We start from the raw sequence: 26957 nt of genomic DNA, 5'->3' as shown, positions 1-26957 counted from the left end.
TTTCTAATTTGATTGGAAAGGCAAACTTTTTGAAAAATACACTCCACACTTATGGAACTACCGCATGTGGTCTTAAAACTTTGATATTTGGTGATATTTATAGCTTGCATTAGAAAAGAGTCAATTGATACATGTACAATGCTCTTTAGATAAATTTATCATTTGCATGGTTCTTTTTTGAGTCTCTACTTTGCAATGAGGCCCATAAGCATGTTGGTTCAGTATTAAACTTGTTAGTAAGCCATTTTTCCTTTTGCTTTTTTCAATCATTTTGGGCCTCTTTGCATTTATTGAGGGGGCATGAGTTGGTCACGTGCACAATCCGAGGTGGCAAAACACAGCTGCCCAAATTTTGGCATCTCTTGCTTTTACATTCAAATTTTCATTTTTGCCATGTTGGTAAGTCCCAAATAAAGTACAAAGTGCACACTTGTGTCCTACCAACTTATGTAGAGCATTCTCGTGCACACTCTTGTCCTACTAACTTGTGTAGAACATTCTCATGGCGTTCTGTGACCTGTAACTTTTAGGCTTTCTGCTTCGGTTTTTTGAATTGTTTTCTTTGTCATATCTATCTTAGCTTCTTCCCATTTAGGCATCTTTTAGTTTCAGGGACATTTTCCCTCATGCTCCTCAGGCTCTCTTGAAATGTGCATAAATTTTGATTCCTGCCACAAATCCTTAGGTGAGTCCTTGTTTCTCTTCACAAGGTAGCTCATTTAACATGAATTGTTTCTCCTTCTTGGTTCACTTTCTTTATTTAAAATAAAGTACCACATGGTGCAATGCAGTTTGTCATGCATTGCAAGAGAACTAGAGAGAGGCTATGAGATTACAAAGTTTATAAACCCGATCAAGATACAAGGAGCTAAAGGCCATGGAAACCAATGAGGCAATGCCAAGAAAAACACCTCCTCGCTGAGCAGATAGCCTTGGAGGTAGTAGATGTACCCATTCAAGCAATGCCATCAAAACAAAGAACATGAGTTGTGGTCTCAAAGCTGGTGGGAGAGTAGCAACATCAAGTCATTTGAGAGACTCTACCAGTAGGCTCATGTCCTTGAAAAGTTTACCTTGCACTTGAGGATTCATCGAGTGTCCACTCTTCCAATGCTTTGGGAGTTGCATGCCCAAGAGACCATACTCTCTAATTTGAGAGATGTACATAGCTTAGATCAGCTAGCCACAAAGAGGGTGACATTAGCTATGTTATTTTCCTTTAAAACAAACACGAAATAGCTTGGGTGGCACAACCTTGAAGATGTTGTTCATTAATGTGATTCAAGTGATTGGCTGTTAAGTGGAAGTGATGCAGCCCAATGTGAGAAGCTTATGGGCACCAACTCAGTGGAAGAAAAGAATAGACAGCCTAAGTGCGAAAGTCATCTCTATAGTGCTATGTGCATAGTGCACGACATTAATGGTCCTGCTAGTCTAAAGTCTCAATCCTAGCACATGACCAAAAACTCCCAATGTAGCCACATTGGCAAATTTCTTGTGTTGCACATTGGCCATTGATAAAATTATACATATTTCCTAATACACTAATGCCACGTCTAATGGAAGAATATCAATACTATGCTATCTCCAAACTATACTGGGTGATATCTATAAATTCATCAAAGGTCATGCAATTGAAACAATTTTCCATTGAGCCTAGATTGAGTGTTTCTTTCGATGTGCTAAAGCTCACATGATGAATATGTGGAAAGATATTAGTTACCCCTCTCATAATTCTAGTTACCAATCTTGACTATGTATAATAATTCTTTTGTAACTACAATCGAATGCATATGTCACGATATCATATTTATCCCAAGAAATAAATAGAAATCTATATTAGATTGACTTCGGTCAAAGAAACTTGAATTTGGTCAATTCGCAAGAGTTTTTTTTTCTTTGCTTTGCATTGGTTAAGAGAACTGTGTGGACACCCACAATGGACTAGGAATAGTCCAAGAATCAGAATGCATGCAATTGTCTAACCTCTAATGGCTTAAAGTGTTGGATATTGTTTATTGAATATGCAAGACCTAGAAGACTGCAAAAGGGCCCAAATTTTAAGGGGCAAAGTGCCAAAAAGCAGGTCCCAATAGTGCAAAAGCACCAAGAAAGTGGAGCCGCACTTTAAAAAGAACCCACTAGAGGCAAAAACGAAATTCAACTCCAAAGTTGGGGAAATAAAGCCCAAAAGCCAACTTTATAAAGAAAAGTAGGCCTCGGCTTTCTAGAGCCCATGCTTTTGGCATGCTATCCTAGTCTTTAAAGAGATAGTCCATGTATCGTGAAGAACACAAAGTGGATTGTACTCAGCTTCATGCTCCTTTATGAGCAAATTCTACAAATTTTATTATATTCCTATTCCATTGCAATGAAGACCTTCAAGGGGGTCCGGCCCTTATTTTTGTGCCCTACTGTGTGTGTTCTCTATTCTTTCTCCCCCTCTCAGTTTGTTTTTTTTCCTAGAAGAAATTTGATGTTGCTCCCCGTCAAATGAATCTATCAAATATTTTTCCTAGTTATTTGTGAAATTAGAAATGAATCTTGGTGATTATCTGCTAACGAATTGAGGATCCAAGCTACGTTTCTACTAGAAGTGATTCGTTTTTAGGGTTTTTGGGTTGGATTACAAGGGTTTTTGGTCCGATTATAGTGGTATCAGAGCTCGGGCTTGTCACTTTCCCTACTGACAACAATCCAAAGTACTTCTATATTGAAGAGGACAGTAGCAATTTGGAGAAGAAAGATTTTCAATGCAAAAGATCCAACCAAGAAAGCTATAGATTGATTGTGAATTAGTTTAGCTTGCTTCAAGCAACCCAATTCACCCTAAATCAATGAATAGAATCCAAGCAATTTGATTTGCCAGCAATCCCAAAATTTTGGCAAAATCCGTGAGTTCCAGTTTCAAAACTGTCCTTCTTAGATTGTGATTTGAGTGGCATACTCACATGGAATTCGCGAGTTGTTGCACTTGATTTGAAGTAGCCCAAGCAGTGTCATCAAATCCTTGTGATTAGTCAAGAAAGAGACCGCAACTCAAAAGATCAATTCATGATTCAAAGTTGACTTGCAAGTTACTATTGTTTCTAGGGCTTGTAGCAAATGAGAAGGGGCAGCGAGTGAACAACCCATATTTGAAATTGTTTGTGTCGACGGTTATTTCAGCACTTCAAGATTCGACAGTAGAGAGCATTGTCTACATTGATTTTGAGAAACCAAAAACCCAAGGATCACAAAGATGTAGAAAATGATCAAAGGATCGAGTACATGTGGAAATTCCTTATTAAAAAGAAATTATGAGTAAAGGCTAAGCATATTTCAATTACTAGTTATTTTTTGTCTCCAAGCCTTGAATATTTGTGTGCTATTTTCCTTGTTTATTTCAAGAAGGAAACAAGAGTAATACACATTTGGTTTGATTATTTATGAAAGTTATACTTCCATGGATTTTGGAAGAATTCCTTGATGGGACAAAACCCAAGCATTGGACATAGCAAAGATATTCAAGTTTTGATGTCAAAGATACATGGAGCTATGACATTTATTCTTGTGATTGACGAGATCGGAAGTCTGTTATGAATTGCAAGAGGTATTTGCAAAGTAAACATGGATGTTCTAAGGAAGGCCACCTCAATGAAAGGGGTTGTTCGCCAAGTTTCAAAATCAGTTTTCACATAGCCATTTATTCCAGGTTGTATTATTTCAACTCTTGAGGATTCCAGTTATATTGTTTTTTGGTTAAGAAACCAATTTCTTCTATTCAGTCAAGAATTGGATTACAGTTTTGATTGAAAAGGAGAATGGATTTCTTTCATGGATATTGAGAAATACACAAATGGACCTTATATGATATGTGGTTCTATTTAGTGTGAAGCATGGTGTCTCAATGAATTCCAAAGCAATCAATTTATATGACTCAAGCATAGCTTAAAGAGTTCTTATAAAAAGGGAAATTAGTTACCCTTTAGATTTAAGGGCAAACCCCACTTGAGGGTAGCAAAGTTAGCCAAGTTGACAGTCATGAATATGGTTTATCCCAAGTATCTGTATGGAATTAATCTGCAAATCACTCCATTTGAGAAGACTTGAAGAGTCTCTCAAGGACACAAGACAAACATTACTAGAGCAAAAAACAACTTATTGAGCATTCTCACGACATTGCCCAAACTACTAGCAGCAACCATTATCCTCATGTTTGGTAGCTTCCTTCAACGAAACAGGTTATCTTACTTCAAACTAATTTGTATTTGCAAAAATAGGTCAATTTTCCTCTTTGCACATGCCTTCCAAGAAATTCATTCATGTCCTTTGCTTGTGTACTAGGATGTTCAAACTACATAACCAGGCTGTATGTATACAACTAAAGCATTGGGCATAGGAAAAATAATTGTTGGAGTAAACAATTTGATCATTCGACTGGCCCACTCAAAACACTTTTATTGTTACCTGTACTTACAATGACCTAAATGGCCTTAACAAAGGGGAATAAGAAAGAGAATCGTCAATTCTCATTTCTAAATTTCTCTGTGCCTATTCTTATTCTATCATGGCAACAACAGGGGTGCTACCGTGTGAAAACTAATAACTATAGCTGAACAGGAAAGATTTTGCTCCAACTTCTAGCTAAAATGTATGCTCAATATAGAAACATGTTTGTAACCATCTTCAGTACCTTGGATAATTCTCCACATCAGCATCTCTTGGCTCTCATCTTTACCTAAAAAAGGCCGTGAAAATACAGCAACATACTACAAGAAGCATACACAACGAAAAACTGAAGGAATCTTATTTCAAATTTTTCAACACACATTTCAACCAAGTAATATCTTCATTTAATTGATAGAAAGTTAAGCTTTAAGTTGCCACAAGACCGAGTAATTGTTTAATAAAAATCACATTTTTACACAGATATATGATTAAAGTTTTTAAAATGTACTCTATTGAGATCAAATGCTCACATTCAAGACACTTCAGGTACTTCCATCATGCAACTTTTACACAACAGGAGAGCTAAACTTGGTTGCAATAGACAGCATCCACATCATCCAATTCAAGAAGCTTCTCCATGATGGCTTTATTCAGCTCTATGGCCTCATCATCAGGCTGCATGTAATACAACAGTATCGTATTAGGGGAGAAACGTCTGTATTAGAAAGTAAATATCCTCATCATCTGGCTGCATGCAATATGCAGTTTTATATCACAGGACAAGCATTTGTGCTAGAATGAATTAACTCCTATCATAGAGATATGAGGCTGCTTATAACACGTGTTCTCTTGAAGAAAGGTCCCTGCACCACGTGTCTTCCTACAATTCTTTCTTATTGACATCACCTCTTTAAACGAAAAATAATCTAAACTTTGCCCATTGTTGTGATTTTAACTTTGTGGTAGATGGCAATATCAGGTTTTAAAAAAACATGACTCTCATGACTTCTGCACCTTCACATGTCTTCCTACAATTCTTTCTTATTCACATCACCTCTTTAAACTAAAAATAGTCTAAACCATTTGCCCATTGTTGTGATTCTAACTTGGCAATATCAGGTTTTTTAAAAAACTGACTCTTATGACTTGTGCAGTTTTTAACCATTCTGATTATAGGCAGCATCAGGTTTTTAAAGAACATAAGTATTATGGGCTTTCAAGTTTTCCAGGAGAACACTCATAATTTTCTTAAATTAAATGTGCAGACCACACCAACCCTCCCCCATCCCGGCAGGCAATTGAATCCCTGTCTGATTATACATTCTTTGCCATTTCCTGTCACCAAGATTTCACTCTTGATTCAACATTTTTTGCTCATCAATAAGGAAGAATCTGATTTCTTTTGGACCATGTCAGACTAACATTCCTTCTCAAAAGTTCACATTAATGTCATAATACAAGAGAATACTCTAAACAAGTGTCTTGAGGAATTGGACAATACTCATGGAAAGATGATAGAAGCCTTGAGCCTACCTTTGTAATTTTTATCAAATCAGTGTAGTCATCTCTTCACTGTAGTCATCTGTTTCTACTCAACACTCAGTTCTAATATATCCTGCTAGTCAGAATAGTTCAAGTTGATTTGTGTAGGCGGATGAAGAGGGACACAGTTACAGAAGGGAAGAAATGGAATGTTCTATTAATATCCAGCGGAGACCCAAACAGTACCTGCAGGTTGTTTTGCAGGATTGTCCTGCAGTATTGAGGACTCTGGCTTGGAGTTGCTACCCCATCGATGTCAGACTTGACCTGGTTGGGGCCCCTCCACACACTTTTTTTTTTTTTTGTAAAACCAAGATACTTATATTATAAAACATTCATTTACATCCAGGCCGTGCTCAAAATAGAGCTACAGCCCTATCCATCAGAAACAGTAAAAGAAAAGTTGAATACAAGAAACATCCAAATCTTCCTCATGTAAGGCATCATATAAAGACTGCCTTAATGAGGCTCTGAAAAACTCATAAGGATGCTGAAGAGGAGAATTCAGATATGCTTGGATGCGCTGCAGCCAGAGGGTCCATAAGGCCCAGTATCTGATCCAGTGGAAGAAGAGAGAATACTGTGACAAAGAAGCTGATAGTTTGCCATACATCCAGAAAAACCTGTAGAACCTGTGTGCTGGAAATCTGAGAGATAAAAAATAGGAGATTCTATCTAGAAGGTCTCTGGAATATGAACAAAACCACAATAAATACGGAATACTCTCCGATGCAAGGTGACATCTTGGACAGAGAGGTGAAGCTATTCGTCGTTTAGCCAATTTCACTCCCACTGGGAGAATACCAACAATACATCTCCATAGGAATAGTCTTTGCTTCTAGCATGCACTTGGCAAGAAACCAATTACTACACTCTTATTGACTTTCTTGATAGAAAGTCAAATCATCCCATAGTGACAACCTTACGAAATGCCTTGCTTATCAGGATTGGGCGAATTTCTATGTCAGGACCACTGAATGTAGGGGAAATATAGAGGCTAATAACATTAGTCTTGTGGACCTTAATTAGACGTACTAGTCTAGATATAGATGGCTGCTTTGCTATAACTTTCACCCATAAAGCCAAGTCCATCTAGAAAAGCAACACTCAGATGGCCAAAATAATCGTGTGGGCATCCACCACTAGTCCACCTTCTGGAACTGACATGGACTCTAGGACTCTACTAGCTGCTTGCATGCACTGCATACATGTTACATGCAACACTGTGAATGCTAAGCTCCTAAAGCTAAAAGTACCTTTAACTTTGGCCAAAAGAAAGCCAAAAGCTTCTAAAGCTCAAAATAGCTTTAACTTTGGGCGAAAGAAAGCCAAGGTCTGCTTTTAGCAAAGCAGCCATGGACAACCCTAATGTCACAACACAACAGCCCACCAGATGATACACTAATCTGCAAGCAATGGAAGATGAAATGGTGAAAGATGGTGCACCGATGTGGCTTCCCCCTTTTTTCTTTTGCTCACTATTCCCTACACGTTTGTAGCAGCTGTGCTAACTCCTTTTTGTTTTCACTCATAAACTTCCACCGGATTGTCATTTGACATGTTGTGTTGCTAGCGAGCTTCGTTCCTAGCTTCCATTGGAAAGTGAAGCATAGGAGCTGCTTGTTCACAAAGCTTACTCTGTTGCAAGATCTTCTTTGTAGCACAGCTGGCTCGAATGGCCAGGTCTTCAAGATCCCCCAAAACAAAGTGAATCGGACTGAGAGGACTACGTGGAAAGAAATGGTACAAAGTCCAAGAACGAGGTCAAATAACGAGCTCCAACAATGTTACACCAATGTAAGAGAAGTCTTAGGTAGATGGGGAGGAGAGGGATGGAAGGAAGGGGAGGGGAAGAGGGGTTTAGGGAGGGGGGCGGGGGCGGGGCGGGGGCGGGCGGGGGGGGGGGGGGGGGGGGAAGAAGAAAGTTTATTAAAGTCTTTCGAAGACCGATGGGTCTATGAGACTATAAGAAACTTGATACAACAAGATGAAAGAGTGTAGCTCCTTAAACGAGCATCATCACCCATGCTAGACGCTAAATGCTACGTAGTCCTAGAAAGCACCAGTATGACATAGTCATGGCAGCAACATCATCTGCATCATCAACATCACCATGTCACATCAAGCCATGTGCCAAGTCTGGCTCGATACAACAAATACTTGAAACCAGCCTTTAGATAAACTAAAGGGCGGTGAATAAATATTAACCAGTGAGCACTTCTATTTCAGCCCCTTAGAAAATAATTTTCAGCAACACAGAACCCACAACGGGAAGCTAGATTACTCCTACTCAAATACCAGACACCCGATTGGCACCCACCAACCTTGGTGCCCCTTTCGGTATTTCTTTATTTCGTTATTCAATAGACAAAATTACAGCAGGGCTAAATGCCCTTGCACCTGTCCAAACACAGCCCAACTGAATCTCAACACGGGCAGGCAAAAGCAACCTACTATTCCGCCAATTCCTAGCCCAAAAAGGCATCCAAATCCAATGCATTATCCATGGCCGATGGTTCCAAAAATCCCATCAACACCTACAAGGAAGAATCACCCTCTTCCTGGCTGTCCAGGCATCAACTCCTCAGACACACAAGGTTTGCACACAGCCCGGAGCTGTTACTAGCAGCCCGTCTCAAAGACACAACTCTCGTTGTCACTAGTGCCAAACCCTTGCTGCCCTCCTAAGGATACTCTAGCATCCTTGGACTTGAAATCCTTCTCAAGGGACTGAAAATCCTTGACAGAGAAAAGGAAACTCCCCATGCAAATTGTCTCTAATAGGAGAATTCTAGAAGCAACCCTCCTTGGCTGTAGGCGAAGCCGTTTTGGAGCTTCTAGCAGCCTTGGTAACTCTCCAACAGCCCATGGATTGCTCTGGTGGTCAAAAATCAGTAAGGCGATTTGTCAAAACAGCCCTGGGGCACTTTCCCAGCCTGCGACATGCCTCTCTGAATCTTCCTATGGTCCGTCAAAGAAAATTTTTACTTTTCTGGTTGCTCCCCAAGCCAGATTGCCAAACATGGCCCATGGAGCTATTTTTAGTAGTGTGATTTTTACCCTCTCTTGCCCTTAAGCTCCTTGCCTAAGCCCATGGAAATAATACACTAGATTAGCCCTTTTTACAATTCTAATCAATGAGAGGCCAAAGGTATTCACAAAACTAGAAAATTCACGTCCCCGTGACATACTTGAGCTTCAAAGAGAGGTCATGGTGGACCCAAAGGCTGGTGAGGCTGCAGTGGTAGAAGACCAGGAATGAGCGCTCGCAGCTATCTATGAGTGCGGTCCGCTATGATCTCCTAGCTGCAGCTCTACGTCTGACTAAGGCCATAATAACTCCTATAGGTTATGTGGGTCGTAACCCGCGGGTCTAAACATGGAAGGGATGACAAAATATGAAGAGTGGAGATGAGGAGAGAGGACACAGCTAGAGAGCACACCACAAATGACTAACTGTACACTGACTAACTGTACACTAGATTTAGTTGAAAAAATAGAATATATACAAACCCATTTAGGGTTAGGGTTAGGGATCTAACCCTTTCCTTTATAGCACTCTATAAGGTTAGTGCTATGCATATATGATAACGTGATGATGCTATGCACATGTGATCACATGATATTGAGCGTGAACTCTCAACACCTTCCCTCAAGATCAACATCATGAAGTAGGCCTTCCCTCAAGATGATGATTCTAGGAAATCGAAGAAGGACTGAGCATTACATTCCATCACACCCCTTTAATGGAAATGTCCTTCCTCTGCGTCAAACCAAGAGCTAGTCGGTGTTTCTCGAATAGCTCTTTACCGAGTGGTTTGGTAAAGATGTCTGCAACATTTTCTTTGCTATCACAATGCTGCAATGTGATGTCACCAAGTAACACTCTTTCTCTGATGAAGTGCTCTCTGACATCAATGTGCTTTGTCTTGGAGTGATATACTAGATTCTTGGCCAATGCTTGAGCCAATTAATTATCACAGTATATTGTTGTTGGCTTTGACTCATCAAAGTAATCTGTTTCTGATAATAGTCTTCTAAGCCATATAGCCTCACATGCACCTGCAGTGAGTGCTCTATATTCTCCTTCAGTCGAAGACAAAGAAACAGTTGGCTGTTTGTTTGACAACCATAATATAGCACCTTGACCAAGGAAAAATGCATATCCCTGTGCCGATCTTCTAGTCTCATGATCTCTAGCATAGTCACTGTCAGAGTATCCATGCAACTGTGGATGACTTCCTCTGTATTCTATCCCAAACTGTCTTGTACCTCTGATGTATCTCAAGACTCTTTTGGCTGCATTTCAGTGAGACTATTTTGGATTTGCCATAACCTGTGCTAGTGAGCTTACTGCATAACAAATATCTAGCCAAGTGATAGTCAGATATATAAGGGATCCGATGAGCTGCCTGTAGTACCTGTCATTGACTGTAGGCTTTTCCGAATCTTTAGTAAGTTTCAAACTCTGTTCCATGGGAGTGGCTGCAATCTTGCAATCTGCCATATGAAACTTCTTCAGGAGACTGTCAACATACTTGAGTTGACTCATGAATGTGCTATCTAAATCTCTCCAAAACTCAATTCCAAGACAATAGTACATAAGTCCAAGATCTTTCATGTCGAACTCTGCAGATAAGTCTTGTTTCAGTTTTGTGATGAAGCTATCCTTGCTTCCTATCACAATTAGATCATCTACATACAAAGTGCAATAGTAATGTCTTCCCCTTGAATTGGATTTCATGTATCCCAAATTAGCAAAATACTTGTCAATTCTACTGTACCAACTTCTGAGTGCTTGCTTTAAGCCGTAAAGACTTTTCTTGAGATGGCAAACCTTATTCTCCTTTCCTGGTTCAACATAACCTGCTGGTTGTTGCATGTAGACTTCCTCGTCTAGATAACCATTGAGAAATGCATTCTTAACATCGAGCTGGTACACATTCCATCTGCTGAGTGTCGCTAGTAATATCAAGAACCGTATCGAATCCATCTTTGCTATTGGAGCATAAGTCTCATCATAGTCCTGACCATATTGTTGTGCAAATCCTTTTGCAACTAGTCTGGCTTTGTATCTTTGAATACTGCCATCTGAATTATACTTCACTTTGTATATCCATTTGTTTGCTATGGCCTTCTTTTCTGGTGGAAGGTCACATAATTTCCAAGTATTATTCTTATACAAAGCATCCATTTCTTTATTCATAGCAGTTTGCCATTCTGGCTTGTCTACTGCGTCTTCGAAGTACACTGGCTCTTCTGTAGCCATGATGATAGTCATAAGAGCATAGTTGGTGGTTTCCACCTGAATTGCTTTGTCTTTCTGAGCATATGTCAATCTGACTGGTGATCTGCTTTCCCCAGTAGACCGTCTGAGCTGCTATGGCTCTGCTTGGGGTGTTGCTGGTAATTTTTGCTCTTCTTCATCAACCTGTTCTGTAGATGACTGTGAAGTCGATGCTTCTATCTCTTGTGTAGGTGAGGTTTTCCATTCTGATTCCTCATCAAAGATTACATCTCTGGAGATAATGACCTTGTGGTTGATGGGATCATACAATTTGTATGCTTTGCTTTCTTTACTGTAGCCATGATGCATTTGTGTGACTTCGCATCCAATTTCCTACGATAATCATCATGTATGTGGACATATGCTATGCAACGAAATATGCGGAGATGCTCAATGTGTGGCCTGTGTCCAATGAATGCTTCATAAGAAGTCATACCCTGTATCGGTTCGGTAGGAAGCCGATTAAGCAAATAGTTTGTTGTAGCTATTGCTTCTGCCTAATACTGATTAGAAGTCAAAAAGCAGCCCCTTGGTCCGTGGATCCTAAAAGTGCGAGCGGAAGCACTGCCTCTCTAGTCTAGCCAATGAAGCATATCCCTTGCCTAGGTAGGCCTGCATCGCGAGTCTCATAGTGAAGATGGGTGCGGAGAAGACAACCCCAAGATACGTGTATGACGAAACTATCTCAACATGGGACCCATCAAATGTGAACTGCTTCTGGTGCATGACGGCTCGAGATGTATTGAAGATCATAACCTTGGTTTTACCAAGGTTGACCTTCAAATCATGAGACTCACAAAAAAATTATATTGCGTCAAGGTGTCTCAGGAGCCCCTCTGCTAAGGAAGACAAAAGTGCCACATCATCTGCATACAGCAATATCTGAATCAGCGTGCTAACAAGAGAGCATCGATCTCCCCCTCATGTCTGCATCACTATCTCGAGCTCGTCAATGTAGAGACCAAACAGTGTAGGTGATAAAGGACACCCTCGTTTGACCCCAATAGTACTTATGATCTCGTCTGTCCACCCCGACTCTGCCAGACTCTACCTGAGACTCTCTTGTAAAGTGCCATGACAACCCAAATGATCTCCTGGTCATAACCCAAATCCTTAAGACGCCGGAGGAGGCCGGCTCTCAGAACCGTATCAAATGCTTTGCGAAAATCCACAATGAAATAGTAAACCCTCTGCTTCTGTGCCCTTGCCTCCTAGATGATACACATGAGCGTGAGAATGTGATCCATGGTACCATGATCACGTTGGAAACCATCCTGTCCTGCTACTCTCAGTCCTCCACACTCTACAAATCGGCTGACCTCATAATCAAGCACTGATGCATAAATCTTGGACATGACATGTCCAATCATAATGGTCCTGTAAGTCTTCGGGCTCATGGAATCCCCTGCCTTGTGGATGGGCGAAATAGTGTTAATGGTCTAGGTGCGTGGAAACCCCGAACAAACAGCTTCAGTAAAGAGCTTTTCTAAGATCGGGGCTAGGAGGTTAATCCCATATGCAATGAACTCAATGCATAGCCCCTCATGATCCTTTGCTCGGCCATTGTGAAGTTTCATTACGACATCCTTCACTAATCCCCTAGTAAAGAGTGTGCAGGATGTGGGACGTGGCATATGTGAGAGGTGAGGAACTAGCTAATTTGGAATATCATATAGCGTGCCTGCATAGTTATACCAGACCTGAGTGTCAGTGAGTGGTGACGGGGATGTCCCTCTAGAAATCTCCGCCAAAAGTCTTTAGAGTTGTAATGTTCAGTAGTTCCCCCTCGTTCCGGCGAATGAAATCTAGTTTCTTTCTACATACCAATCGTCGACGATACTTGCATAGCGCCTTTGGTTTGTTCGAAAGATTGTTTTTGGTTTTGAATCTGAGCTGACGGCGTAAACCTTTACTCATCGTACCAACTATTACAAGGTACGGTCCCAGGTGGTGGTGGGTGGGTGGAGCGAGTGGTGTGAGGGAAAGCGTGAAGGGCAGCCTCGTGTAGTGAGCGGGTGATTAGGGCAGCACGGAGGGGTATGAAGTCAATATAAGTGAGAAGTATGTACAAACAACCTGAGTACATAGGTGAGAGATCGTGGTCGAAGCGTATGTCATGATAGGTGGAGTAAGGAATCTATGGGGTGGAAGGTGCTGTGCGATGGGGAGTGGGAATACTAAAGAATAGGTAGGTATGATCAGCCCCTGGAGGAAGAGGCGCTACAGTAAAATCACTGATGCGAGATGTGAAGGCAAGGGATCCCATGATGTAATCAACAACGCTAGAGCCCCCCCCCATGTGGAAAGCATGTGAGACCACCTGAGGCGGGCCATCTATAAATAATGAGATCATGCATCCTGTCTAGATCCAATAGGGCTTGTCCATAAGATGTGACCGGGCCTCGCCTGTCAGCCGAAACCGGTAGCATACCTGCTCCCTCAAGGTCAATGTCTAGCAGGAGAGAGAGAGAGAGAGAGAGAGAGAGAGAGAGAGAGAGAGGTCTATAGAAGGTAAGATCCAAACATTATGTGTCCTTAGCAAGGGGCATAAAAGTTGTCTCTCGAGTTTCATTTATGCTTGGAATAAGGTTGACTTAAGTTTATTAGTCTGACAGTAGTTCTTCAGCTCGTATTCTTACATGAGATTTTCAAATCAGCTTTCCTCCTTTTTCAAGATACATGCATTTTAACCAATACTGATTTCTCTTGTTCCAGGGACTTTTGAGTGTTTCCACTTACTCCTAAGCCTACCAAGCAATCCAACATTCAGATGCAAAGGGTTCTTCTTGCTACTTTCCTTTAAATATATCAGATCTGTTATACTCTGCAGTGATGTAGGCTCCTCTTAGACAAATCATTGTCCAGGTTAGTATGTATGCCAAAGTTGTCCCACAAGAGAGGATCTTCATTCCTTGGCTCATCAGGTAGTGAGGCATATATCTATGTGATCTTAATATAAGCAGAATGCTGTCCATGTTGTAGCACTACCAGCAGAAAATTAACAATGTTACAGAAAAGGTGTGCAGAAGTTGACAAAATCAATTGATCCCCTTGTCCGAGGCACCTCTTAAGCTGAATGAAAGATGGGGCAGAAAAATAAGACGCACCACCTCTCTCCATTCCTTGCTCTTCACCCCCCAGAAGACCAAAAATGGAAATGTTCAGTCTGCAATCTAAACACAATTATCTCTTTTCAGGGTTCAATTTGATGCAGCTAATACCTCAAAAGTTGTTGTGGGTATAAGCCCCAATCCAGAGCATTCGATGTCGACAGGGATGCCTGCCTCTTGTAATCTCTTGGTTATGGAAGTATATTGATCAGCTGGAGTAATCACCTTGAAAAACCTGGAAGAGCACATGATTTAGAATGAGTCATGTTCTTATTAACTGCTTTTTGCAATCACAGCCTAAGAACATGCCTAAACTCATTCTGTAAAACGAAACAAATGCTGTAGTTTTGACCTCATAATAGTCACCCAAAAGGTTGAAAACCATAAACTTCATCACACATAATAGCAACTAATCATATGACATCTCCATCGACATCATCAGCGCCCAATGATGAGTTTAGACCACAATATAAACTATGATCTCACACAAACACGTGTACACACATATGAGCATCCATTCATACTCAGTTTCTGTCAGCATCAGGAGGTGAAGAGCAGACTCGGGCCAAGAGAAAGGCTAGCAATATAGGAGAAGGCTAATGAAAAGTAGTCCACGTTCTCTTCATCCAAGCTACAACTGCCTGGTGAAGACAAGGTCTCTCCAAAACAAGAATTTCTAAGCAAAAAAGCTTAGAAATATAGCTGATTGGGTAATGGACCGGTACAAACAGAAAGACAGTGTAGCCTCATATCCAATATATACTTTTTACTTAGCAAGGAACTGAATGCAAACATAACCCATAGACACCCTGTTCTGAATCTTAATACATCCTGCTGTGTAGAAAAAGAAACTTAATACAAGGGTTCACATGGGTTGACACGTATTCATATCTGTCCAAGATGGCTAATAATATGAATTTGATACTTCAAGCAACCTGAACCTCTGGTCTGCTCTTTGCCATGCTTGCTCATGCTTAGCATTCCAACATCCGACAAATTTAGATAAAATACTTCTTTAATTAGCTGCATTAAGAATTATGACAAAGAATCATAACCAAAGAAACCAAAGAGCAACTTATGTCTGGATCACCAAGCTTGTTCACTTCTTCACTTCAGTCGTGGAGCTCACTTTTCATGAGAGTCATTGACATCCTCATCTTCGTAATATGTTGGCTCAAGGACATCTTCTGCACCAGCATCCATTGCTGCTGCAAGTAAGGAATCATTATCAATCTTGTCAGCTCTCACATTGATTGCACCTGCCCGTCGAAAATTGAAGAGGACAGACCCCGAATCAGCCATCTTGCCCCCACCCTTCCTCACAACATCACGAACATTAGCTGCTGCACGATTGAGATTATCAGTCAGGACCTCGATAACAATGCCCACACCTCCAAACCCATATGCCTACACAGAAGACAACAGCATGACCTTCATGGTAAGGGCGACAAATCCCTCCAAGATATAACCAGAAGGGTGGTAAGCAGAGAAAGATTGAAGGGAGACACAATACCTCATATGTTATCTCCTCATAATCTTGCTGCCCCTTCTCAGAAGCCTTTTTTATATTCCTCTCAATGATTTCTTTAGGGATGTCATAGTCCTTGGCATATTGCAGCAGTGTAGCCAGTGCTGGGTTTGCAACAGGATTTGGTGATCCTCCTTTCTTAACACTGCAAGAGACATGTATCACACAGAAGGTCCACAAAAGCAGTACCTGCTGCTGACTGCCTTCAATTGACAACTATCCCCTTACCATGCAATAACAAACGGTTATTTAAAGTGTGTGTCCAAAACTGAAGTCATCCTTAAGAAAAAACTGAACTGCAAAGAATACATACGCTGAGACAATTTCTTTGCCAACTTTCCCATAAAGCTTGGCTTTTTTAGCATCTTGGGCCCCCTGTATCAATAACAGTAAGGCTAGCAGTCGTAAGATTTCTACTGAAACAAGTGACTAATTCTTTGACTATGGCTCTGTCTTTTAATTAATTAATGCAGGTATAGCTGAGATGGCACATCATTCATATAGCAGAGAGCCAAAATCAAAGAAGAGCGGTCGACATTCGTCAACTGAAAGGTTTAGAAGAGAAAGCTCTTCCAAGACCAAATTTCAAAGCAATGTTTTTCCATGTATGACTCCATTTCAAGACACATGCACCTGTCGCTCTTTTGGTCAAATCAAAGATAAAGCTGAAGAAATCATCCTTCACATGTATTCCAAAACAGTGAACTTCAAAGGTTACATGCGCCTATTAAAAGGAAGGGGAAAATATATCTATGATGTAATAGCAGAAAGCATCTAGAACACTGCATTGGGAAAAGAGTCATATTAAAATCTTACATCTAAGGCATCACTCAAGAGGTCTTCAATTCCCATTTCCAACTCTGCAATAGCACTGATGCTTCCAAAAAAGGCAATTCATTTGTCTGTTGTTATTTTTGTTTTGTGTGAGTGTATGTGTTGGGAAGGAGGGAACCGGGGAGAGGGGGTGGGTGTAAACAAAGTTTCACATAAACATAATTGAGCAACCCTGGATTTCAGGTCATAATTTGGTGGTAGATCTAGACACCTGAACAGAACCTTCACAAAGCCACCTTGAAGAAGAAGCACGCTGATGGGTTACGCTGCTTATGACACATGAAGATGTTGTTGGGGTAAAGGCACATTGCCACCCCTTTATTAAAGATATGACACCTATGACTGTCTTAAGACAGTCATAGGGGGGAAAAACCTAATCCTAATAAAACCTATGAGTTTGTGGTGTGGCTCATCACTTCACACCCGCATGTTTGGAGTCTTCTCTCTCTCTCACTCTCTCCCTGTGGTTCTTCTCTTCCTAACCTTCCCCTTCAACTGGTATCAGAGCTATCTATCCTTCCCCCCCTACCCTGGCCTACCCACCCCCTCTATCTATCCTCAGCTCCGCGCAGGCAGCAGCGCAGGGCAGCGCAGGCAGCAACGCAGGGCAGCGCAGGCAGCAGCGCAGGGCAGCGCAAGCAGCAGCGCGGGCAGCGTGCAGGCAGCGCGTGGGCGCAGCTGGGCGTCGAATCGCGTATGGACGTACGGCCGTCCGTACATCCGTACGGACACTGTACGGTCGATCGCCGTACGGACTGCGACAGGGAGGTACATTTTTCGATTGGGAGCAGCGCAAGGAACTTCTGCGTTAAGGATCTGCGTCAAGGAAGGTTTCTTTTTTCGAAATTTTTTTTTCGTACCCTGCACAAGTACACGAGCTGAAGTACAGCTGGTACAGCTGGAATACGAGTTGTGTGCAGCACGAGTGCAACTGAACGTGCATCTAGGCACGCAAGCCTAGGAAGCATTTGAGGAGGAAGAAGAAGAAAATCTCCAATTTCGAGAAAAGTACAGCAGGTACAGCGAGGAGATTTGGAATTTTCCCGAGGTGCATTGCATTGCGTGAAGTACAGCAAGTACTTTTCTTTTATTTCCCTCCTGTTTGGAGGAGGACTTGTGCACAGATATCGGGATTTATGCATCTGACAGAGGATATATGCTTTTACTGGGTTTGAATCTCAGTTTACGGGTGAGCAGATCATAGGGCTTTTGCCCGGCAGTTGATGCCTTGTATGCCTTGAGGTAGTGTAGTGCCAGAGTGCACACATTCGTCTCGATTTCCGCAGTGTGGAGGTGACATTTTCTTGCAGGTCACATTTCTTGTGCAACACTCAGAGAACCTCAGTTGAGCCACGCTTGGCCAGGGCGCATCGAGTTTACTCGGTCCCTAACTGTCCATCGTTGACAGTGCTCAAAAGGTTCATCATTGAGTGTTTGTACGTTGGGATCTGTGTATGTCACTTCTACACAGGGTGTCAAATTAAGGGGCTTTTGCCCAGATTTTGCTTGAGAGCACTTGGGTTACTGTCAGAGACCTTCAGATGCCTTCTATCCCCTTGGCAGAAGGGTGATTGCTTGGGATTTGTCCCATTTTCTGTTGCAGGTTTGTGACAGGCTGAAGTGTCTGGAGCCTCTTTTACAGTGAACAACACAGTGTATGACAAGTGGTTTATGCATATAAAAGCAGTGCAATACCTCATCTGAGGTGGGAGAAGTGATCAGGACAGCAGTGCTTTATGCTTCATCAGATGATGATGCACTGTTAAAGCACCTGTGGAACAGCTGCAGCATTCTGAAATTACTGTTTTATGCCTATTTGAGCACGGTACAGTGTGTCAGAAGGTACAGTAACTGGAGGGAAATTTACTGTTTTGCTGCAGATTCTTTTGACAGTAAAAAACAGCACTATTGTGAGTGCTTCTGGCTCTTGATAGAGCAGGTTTTTTCTGAGAAATCAGAATTCTATTCAGTCTTTTTTTGACTTACAGGGAGTCAGGTACTTTCCTTATCTGATATGGCATCAGGGGGAAGTGAATCATCAATTCTGAACATAAAGAAGTTGGAAGGGGCACACAATTATGCATTATGGGCAGAACAGTGTTTGAATGTACTTCTGCTTAAGAAGATTTCTAAGCCCATAAGGGTGAAGGGTGTCAAACCATCTGGGATGTCAGATGATGAGTGGGAGGAGCTAGATCTGTCCGCGAGGGCTGCTATCATGCTTACTCTCAGTGATTCTCTTGTGTACAATGTTCAGGCTGAAAAGAGCTCTTATGGTGTATGGCAGAGGCTAGCAGAGTTGTATGCCCAAAAGAGTTCAGCCAGTAAGGTGTATTGGTTGAAGAAGCTGGTTGATCTTCGCATGAAGGAAGGTACAGCTATGACCTCACACTTGAGTGAGTTCAATGCCATCTTTACACAGCTGATTGCACAGGGGTTGAACCTTGATGAGGAGTTCAAGGCTACTTTCTTGTTGTGTACCCTTCCTGAGAGTTGGGACACTTTCAAGACCACCTTGTCTAATTCGAATGTCACTCTTATATATGCTGATGTAGAGAGCTCTCTCCTCATGGAGGAGATGAGCAGGAAAAATAATGCGGGCAGCAAGTCTTCAAATGCTTTGCAGGTACAGGAAAGAGACAGGACTCAGCAGAAGGGGAGATCTGCTAGTAAGTCCAAATCCCGAAGTCAGTCCCGTGGTAAAAAGGATATTGAATGCTTTTATTGTGGCAAGAAGGGACATGTGAAGTCTAAGTGCTTCAAGTTTATACGGGATCAGAAAGCCAAGAAGGCTGAAGCAAAGGATGCAGGCAGTGGAAGCAAAGGCAAAGGCAAGGCCAAGGTAGATGACTTGGATGCAGTGAATGTTGCAGCAGAGGACAGTGACAGTGACAGACATGAGGTATTATGTTCTTCTGCTGTAATTGCACACACATTGGTTATTGATGGCCATGACATGCACACCTGGCTCTTGGATTCAGGTGCTTCTTTTCATGTTACTCCTCATAAGGAGTGGTTTACTTCTTACACAAGTACTCATGGAGTTGTTCACCTTGGGAACAACTATGCATGTCAGATTGCAGGGATTGGCAGTATACAGATAGTATTCCCTGATGGACGGTCATTTATGCTTGATGGTGTTCGCCATGTGCCGCAAATCAAGAAAAATCTGATTAGCACTGGCTTGTTGGATGACAGTGGTTACCACACCACATTTGGGGATTCCAAATGGGTGATTACTGATGGCCAGGTTGTAGTGGCTGAGGGTTATAAGAGTGATACCTTGTACCCTCTTTATGTTTCCAGTGTGGGTAATCATGTTGTTGCCATAACCGAGCTGCCAAAGGTTTCATTGTGGCATAGCCGGTTGGGACACATGTCTGTTAAAGGAATGCAAGAACTGTCACGTTTGGGTTATCTGCCGTCTCTTTCTTTTTCAGATTTGCCCACTTGTGATCATTGCATATTTGGCAAGCATTCTGTGACTCCTCATAAGAGGAGAACTCCCCAGAATAGAGCACCACTTGATCTAGTGCACACTGATTTGTGTGAGATGCCACAGTTATCACTAGGGGGTGCAAAGTATTTTATTACTTTTATTGATGATGCCACACGCAAAGTGTGGGTCTATTTCTTGAAGCATAAAAGCGATGCCTTAGATGCTTTCAAGAAGTTTGTCGCTCAGGTTGAGAATCGGACAGGTCGCAGGCTGAAATGCCTCAGATCCGATAATGGGGGTGAGTATGTGTCACATGCTTTTGTGCAGTTTTGCGAAGCTAAGGGCATCAAACAGGAACTCACAGCCCCTCATAATGCATCTCAAAATGGTGTAAGTGAGCGGATGAACGAACTATTCAGGAGAAGGTTCGATGTATGTTGTCTTATGCTGCATTGCCCCATGGCTTTTGGGCAGAAGCCGTGCAAACAGCAGTTCACATTATTAACAGGTCTCCAAACAAGGCTTTGGAGTTGAAAGTGCAAGAGGAGGTGTGGTCTGGCAAGCCACCCTCATATAAGCACTTACGTGTGTTTGGCTGCGAGTGCTTTGCTCATGTAGGCAAAGAACTGCGCACCAAACTGGAGCCAAAGTCTTTCAGATGCATCTTCATGGGTTATGGTGACGAAGGTGAAATGGGGTACAGGTTATGGGATCCCGTTAAACGGAAGATTATACGTAGCAATGATGTCATCTTTAAAGAGGATAGTGTACACAAGGAACCCGTGCAACCTGTGGAATACAAGAGGGTTATTTATGATGATGTTGGACAGCAAAGAATGCCCATTTATATGCAGCAGCAGGCTGCTGCAAATAACCCTGTTCAAGAGAGTATACAGGCTGGAAATCAGCCAGATAATTTTGCCAATGATGCACCACTGGATATGCCAGCAAATGGGGCTGTAGAACAGCCAAATATGGTGGTACAGCCACCCGTCATGCATGACGAACAGGCTAGACAGCAGCCTAATCCGGAACATTTTGTTAGGAGGAGCACCCGTGTACAACGGCCTCCTGACAGGTTTGTTCCAGGAGCCAATAATGTGGCTGATTTTATCATGCTAACAGATTGTGGTGAGCCTTCCAGCTTCAAGGAAGCTATGGAAAGAACAGAGAAAAGGAAGTGGGAGAAAGCCATGCAGTCAGAAATGGACTCCCTACTTCAAAATGATACATGGGACTTGGTGCAACTACCTGCAGGCAGAAAGGTTTTGCCATGCAAGTGAGTCTACAAAGTCAAAGTGGATTCAAATGCTTTACCGAGGTATAAGGCCAGATTGGTTGCCAAGGGATTTAAGCAGGAGAAGGGCATTGATTTTGATGAGATCTTTTCCCCTGTAGTCAAGATGACTACTTTGAGAGCAGTGTTAGCTCTTGTTGCTCATGAGGACATGGATTTATGTCAGATGGATGTGAAGACTGCTTTTCTTCACGGAGATCTCCATGATGAGATCTATATGAGTCAGCCAGAGGGATATGCTGTTGAAGGGAAAGAGCAGCTTGTGTGTAAGCTCAAAAGGAGCTTGTATGGACTCAAGCAGGCACCAAGAGAATGGTACAAGAAGTTTGATGCCTTCATGCAGTCCCAAGGGTATCATAGGTGTGAGTGAGACCGATCATTGCTTGTACACCAAACGGGCAAAGGATGGCAGTTTGATGCTACTCATTCTATATGTGGATGACATGCTGATTGCCAGTAAATCTCAGCAGGAGATTAGTACTTTGAAGAAACAACTGCATAAGTCTTTTGACATGAAAGACTTGGGTGATGCAAATCATATTCTTGGCATGCGGATTACTCGTGACAGGTCCAAGGGACTTTTGTTTCTGTCACAGAAGAAGTACATTGACAAAGTACTGCAGAGATTTAAAATGGAGGGGGGGAAGTCTATTAGTACCCCGATGCCTCCACATTTAAAACTCAGCAGTAAGGACAGCCCCAGATCAGATGATGATAAGGCTGAAATGGCCAAAGTTCCGTATGCATCTGTAGCTGGTTCTTTGATGTATGCCATGGTTGCCACTCGTCCGGATATTGCTTTTGCGGTGGGAGTCATCAGCAGGTATATGGCAAATCCAGGCAAGCGGCACTGGGAAGCAATGAAAGGTGTCTTGAGGTATCTCAAGGGTACCAAAGACTTGTGCATATGCTATGGTAGGCACGATGCATTGGTGCATGGTTTTACAGATTCAGACTATGCAGGAAATGCAGATAACCAGAAATCTACTACCGGTTCTATTTTCACATTTGCAGGAGGTGCTATATCATGGGTGTCTCGGTTGCAGAAATGCGTTGCACTGTCAACTACTGAAGCTGAATATGTTGCAGCCACTGAGGCTTGCAAGGAAGCGATATGGCTTACTCAGCTGGTGGGAGATTTGGGCATTACAGGAGATATGCCAGTTTTGCATTGTGATAGTCAGAGTGCTATCATGTTAGCAAAGAATCCAGTCTTTCATCAAAAGACCAAGCACATAGATGTGAAATATCATTTCATCAGGGAGGTACTGGAAGACAAGCGACTTGAGCTTGTGAAAGTGCATACTGATGATAATCCTACAGATTTGCTCACTAAGAGCTTGCCTACAGAGCGGTTTGCACATTGCCGCCACATCATGGGATTAGGATGAGACCATTCTTATTTTATGATCTTGTATACAGTAACTGTATATTGCTGTAATTTTTATTCTTTTCTCCCCTTTAGGCACATTGGCCTTTAGGTGGGAGGTTGTTGGGGTAAAGGCACATTGCCACCCCTTTATTAAAGATATGACACCTATGACTGTCTTAAGACAGTCATAGGGGGGAAAAACCTAATCCTAATAAAACCTATGAGTTTGTGGTGTGGCTCATCACTTCACACCCGCATGTTTGGAGTCTTCTCTCTCTCTCACTCTCATATAAATGAGGCAAAGAAGGTGGAGTACGCTGAAACTCTAGAGACGTGTCTGCTGGGAAAACAGAAAATTGGGTGGACAGAATTGAAAAATGCTATTCTCACTTCAGCCAAGTCAGTTTTGGGGTACAAAAAGAGCAATAAAGAATGCAAGAAAGGGCTACCATACAATGTTTGGTTTGATGCTGAGTGCAAGGCAGCTAGGAATGCACTAAAGGGGATCCCAATGGGGGATGAGAAAAGAGCAGCTGAGAAACAGCTCCATGCACTTACACGTAAAAAAAGACGTGCACATATTGTGAACAAGGAATGGACTGATGCAATTGATTTTATCAAGCATCCTAGAAGAGCATGGAAAGGAATTAAACAAAGGTCAAATGACATTATGGGAGATTTTACAGAAACACAGATGCTGGAATATGCTCAACAGCTCTACACACATCCCAAGGCTCGGCCCATGGTGAGCATACCTCTCAGCAGTAATACTCAGGGTCTTTTCTCATTGAAAGATGTACAAGATGGCCTCAAGAAAATGGTAAATGGAAAGGCAGCAGACACTCTACACCTAGTGGCTGAACTCATTAAGTGGACCAATGAGCACACGCAAAGGCACATAGCAATGGCACTAAATCAGGCTTTGATGAATGGTTTCCCAACAGAATGGCAAGAGAATTGGATCAAACCAATCTACAAAGGGGGTGACCGCAATCAATTAACAAATTACAGAACAATTATGGTATGTTCCACTCTAGCCAAACTATATAGCACAATAGTAGAGGCAAAATTGAGTGCTTGGGCAGAGAAAGAAAATAAAAGAGCAATGGGACAAGCTGGTTTCAGACCAAAACACTGTACAGTGGATCACCTAGTCACTCTTCGAGTTTTGATGGAGGAAAGCCGCCTCAAGGGGAAGCCACTCTTCTGTTGTTTCATTGACTTTAAGAAGGCATTTGATACAGTGCCTAGGGATGTGCTATGGGAGAGAATGGAATGCATAGGGGTGCCCGAGGAAATAAGGTTTGCTGTCTTTAGACTTTATGAGAAAGTAAAATGTCAACTAAAATGTAAGGATGGGATGTCACAAGAGTTCTATAGTAATATGGGGGTAAAACAAGGATGTCCGCTCTCACCCACTTTGTTCGGCCTATGCATTGATAGACTTGAGGAGTTGGTGAATGAAGAAGCATGTAAAGATGAGTTATACAGCCCTCATCTAGCAGGTCTCGTGATTTGGTTGCTTCTTTACGCAGATGATGTGGTTGTTTTCACTGATAGTGAAAGTAAGATGCAAAAAATGATGGATATCTTCAGCATATTTTGTGCAGAGAGTGGGATGGCTATTAATGTCAACAAAACTAAACTCATGATAGTCAAGACTATACAGCCAAGCAGCCCCCTCCAAATCTTATATAAAGGACAACCCATTGAGACAGTGCACTCATTCAAATACTTGGGTATTGAAATCCCCGCCAATAATAGATGGAACAGCTGTGTGCAACGGAGACTTGATGCAGGATGGGCAAAATACTTCCAATTTGAAAATGAGTGCAACAATAGCAATACGAGAAGGTGGCAAGTACGAAATATGATCTTTGGGGCATATGTGATACAGACAGTACTCTACGGAGTAGAGGTATGGGGTGGGAGTATATCTCCATCAACGTGGAATGAGATAGAGAAAATGCAAAAGTCTTTCATTAGGAGGCACCTGGGCATCAAGGCTACTACACCATACTCTTTGTTACTCCTAGAGACAGGATGTATACCCATAGAGCTACATGCTCTGAAGAGAGTACTCAGATACATCACAAAGGTCAAGTGCATGGATAATGAAAGGCTACCAAAGAGAGCATGGAATGAAAGTCAGAAGCTTCAAAAGACAAACAAGGGCAAGATTTTGACATCCGGATGGGCACAGGACCTAAAAAAATGGTTCAAGAAGTGGGAAGTAGAAGAGTATTTAAACTACTCTTCAGAGGAGATTGATGAAGAGGCTTTTCATTATGACCTGCTGAATGCACTACACAGGAAATGGCAAACAGCAGAAAACAAAGATAAATTTGAGTACTATCGCACATATATCAACCCCGAATATTGGTCAATTTATACAGGAAGGGAGACAACAACGCAGAAGTACATATGTACACCTATAGCAGTGCATAAACGAAGGGCTTTAGCCTCACTTCGCACCCGATCACACCAACTGCAAATAGAAACAGGGGGATGGAAAAAGATGCCAAGGGAGAGTAGAATATGCCAACTATGTGATCAAGGTATGGTTGAAACAGAAGAACACATGGTAATGATATGCCCTCACTATGCACACATTAGGGAAGAGTTCAATCACCTCCTTGAGGGACATAACAAACTGGCTGATTTGCTGCATAAAGGGTCACCTTCAGCTTTAGGAACATTTGTGTATAAGCTCTTCAAGCATAGGAATCCACCTGAATCCTAGAAGGTGGTTTCTCTTTCCACCCTCCCATCTTCGGGAGGAGCTTTCATGTACTTGTGATATTGTATTGCTCAGGTCCCATAGGCCGGTTTTGGTCTTCAGAGGACGATAATATATTCTTCTTCTTCTTCTTCTTCTCTCCCTGTGGTTCTTCTCTTCCTAACCTTCCCCTTCAGATGTGACTAATTAAACTTTTCCTTTCAAAAGATTTCTGGCATACAGAATGCGAGGATGTGGTCTCATCAAGGTAGCTCCCACAACTGACCTGGATATTTGTCAGAAAGGTCTTAGCCTTTTGTGTTACATCTTCCTTGTGATTTCTTTTGCTCTTATCCAAGGCAATGACTGATGCTGATCAGTGATGGGTGATGGCTAATGGGTGTCACCGCCTATATGGTCATTAGATAAAGGCGGCTATTCCATTTTTTACCCATTCATAACTTGTATTACAGCACACTCAAACTAACATTCAAAATCCATTCCACATTAATTTGATTATACACAACAAGAAAACCAGCTTCGACCAAGAGCTTATAGAATGGCCTTTAGATGCTTGGCCTATACCTAGATGAATCCAGGAACATTCCCAAACTCATCCTCTAAAAACACAACATAGTGCAGTTTCAATCTCACAATAGTCACTCATAAGATTGAAAACCATAAACTCCATCACGCATAGCAAGGACTAGCTACTATGACATCCCCACTGACATCATCAGCGCCCAACAGTGGGTGTAGACCATAGAATAAAAATATGCTTTCACACATACAAATCCACACACCCACACATACTTGAGCATCCTTTTATACAAAGTCTTCGTACTGAGTTTCTATCGGCACTCCGGAGGTGAAGGGCAAACTCAGCCATGACAAAGGCTAGCACTAAAGGAGAAGGCTAATCAAAAAGTAGTCCAAAATCTCTTCATTCAAGCTACAACTACTTGTGAATTCTAAACGATTTCATTTTAGTCTCTCCCAAACGAGCATCTAAATCTAGCTGATACGGCAACGCACCATTTAAGATAGAAAGAATTATCACAATACCAGTAGGCCGCAACTTGGACGAAAACTTCACAAGGTTGGCCTTTAGATGTTTGGCCTAACTAGAATTATCTACAGCCACATGATCTCATTAACCACACATCTCCCTTAACTCCATGCATGAAGAAAGTCCCATAAAGCCCTCATCCATGACATTTCCCTTCACACTTCTTTCATTGAGATAGGAATCTAGTGCTGCTTATGCTTAAACTTGCTCCTCTGGATCCTACTCAATTGCATGGTGCATATGCTATCCTCTAATTCAGGAATCTATCATTGGCAGTTCCCATCAATTGTTGTCCATTGACACAAACCCGATCAAGTAAACATCTGACC

At 42.0% G+C, this 26957-nt stretch overlaps 1 protein-coding gene across 1 annotated transcript in view; it reads right to left on the bottom strand.

Moving 5' to 3' along the window:
• Positions 1–4869: 4869 nt before the first annotated feature.
• LOC147901513 (YebC-like protein) overlaps positions 4870–26957 on the bottom strand; it is a 31058-nt gene continuing 8970 nt past the window's right edge. Inside the window, exons 3-7 of the mRNA XM_087374943.1 lie at positions 16212–16273; positions 15884–16043; positions 15500–15777; positions 14482–14605; positions 4870–5106 (exon numbers count right to left, since the gene is read on the bottom strand). Coding sequence (XP_087231069.1) covers positions 5014–5106; positions 14482–14605; positions 15500–15777; positions 15884–16043; positions 16212–16273 — 717 coding nt within the window. The 3' untranslated portion in view covers positions 4870–5013. The remainder of the gene's footprint in view (positions 5107–14481; positions 14606–15499; positions 15778–15883; positions 16044–16211; positions 16274–26957) is intronic.

This window comes from Dipteris shenzhenensis, chromosome 5 (assembly GCF_047967505.1).
Source record: "Dipteris shenzhenensis isolate YYH24624 ecotype China chromosome 5, Dip_SZ_1.0, whole genome shotgun sequence".
Lineage (NCBI taxonomy): Eukaryota > Viridiplantae > Streptophyta > Polypodiopsida > Gleicheniales > Dipteridaceae > Dipteris > Dipteris shenzhenensis.
Note: the sequence above shows the minus strand (reverse complement) of the source record. Positions and strands in the feature narration are given on the sequence as shown.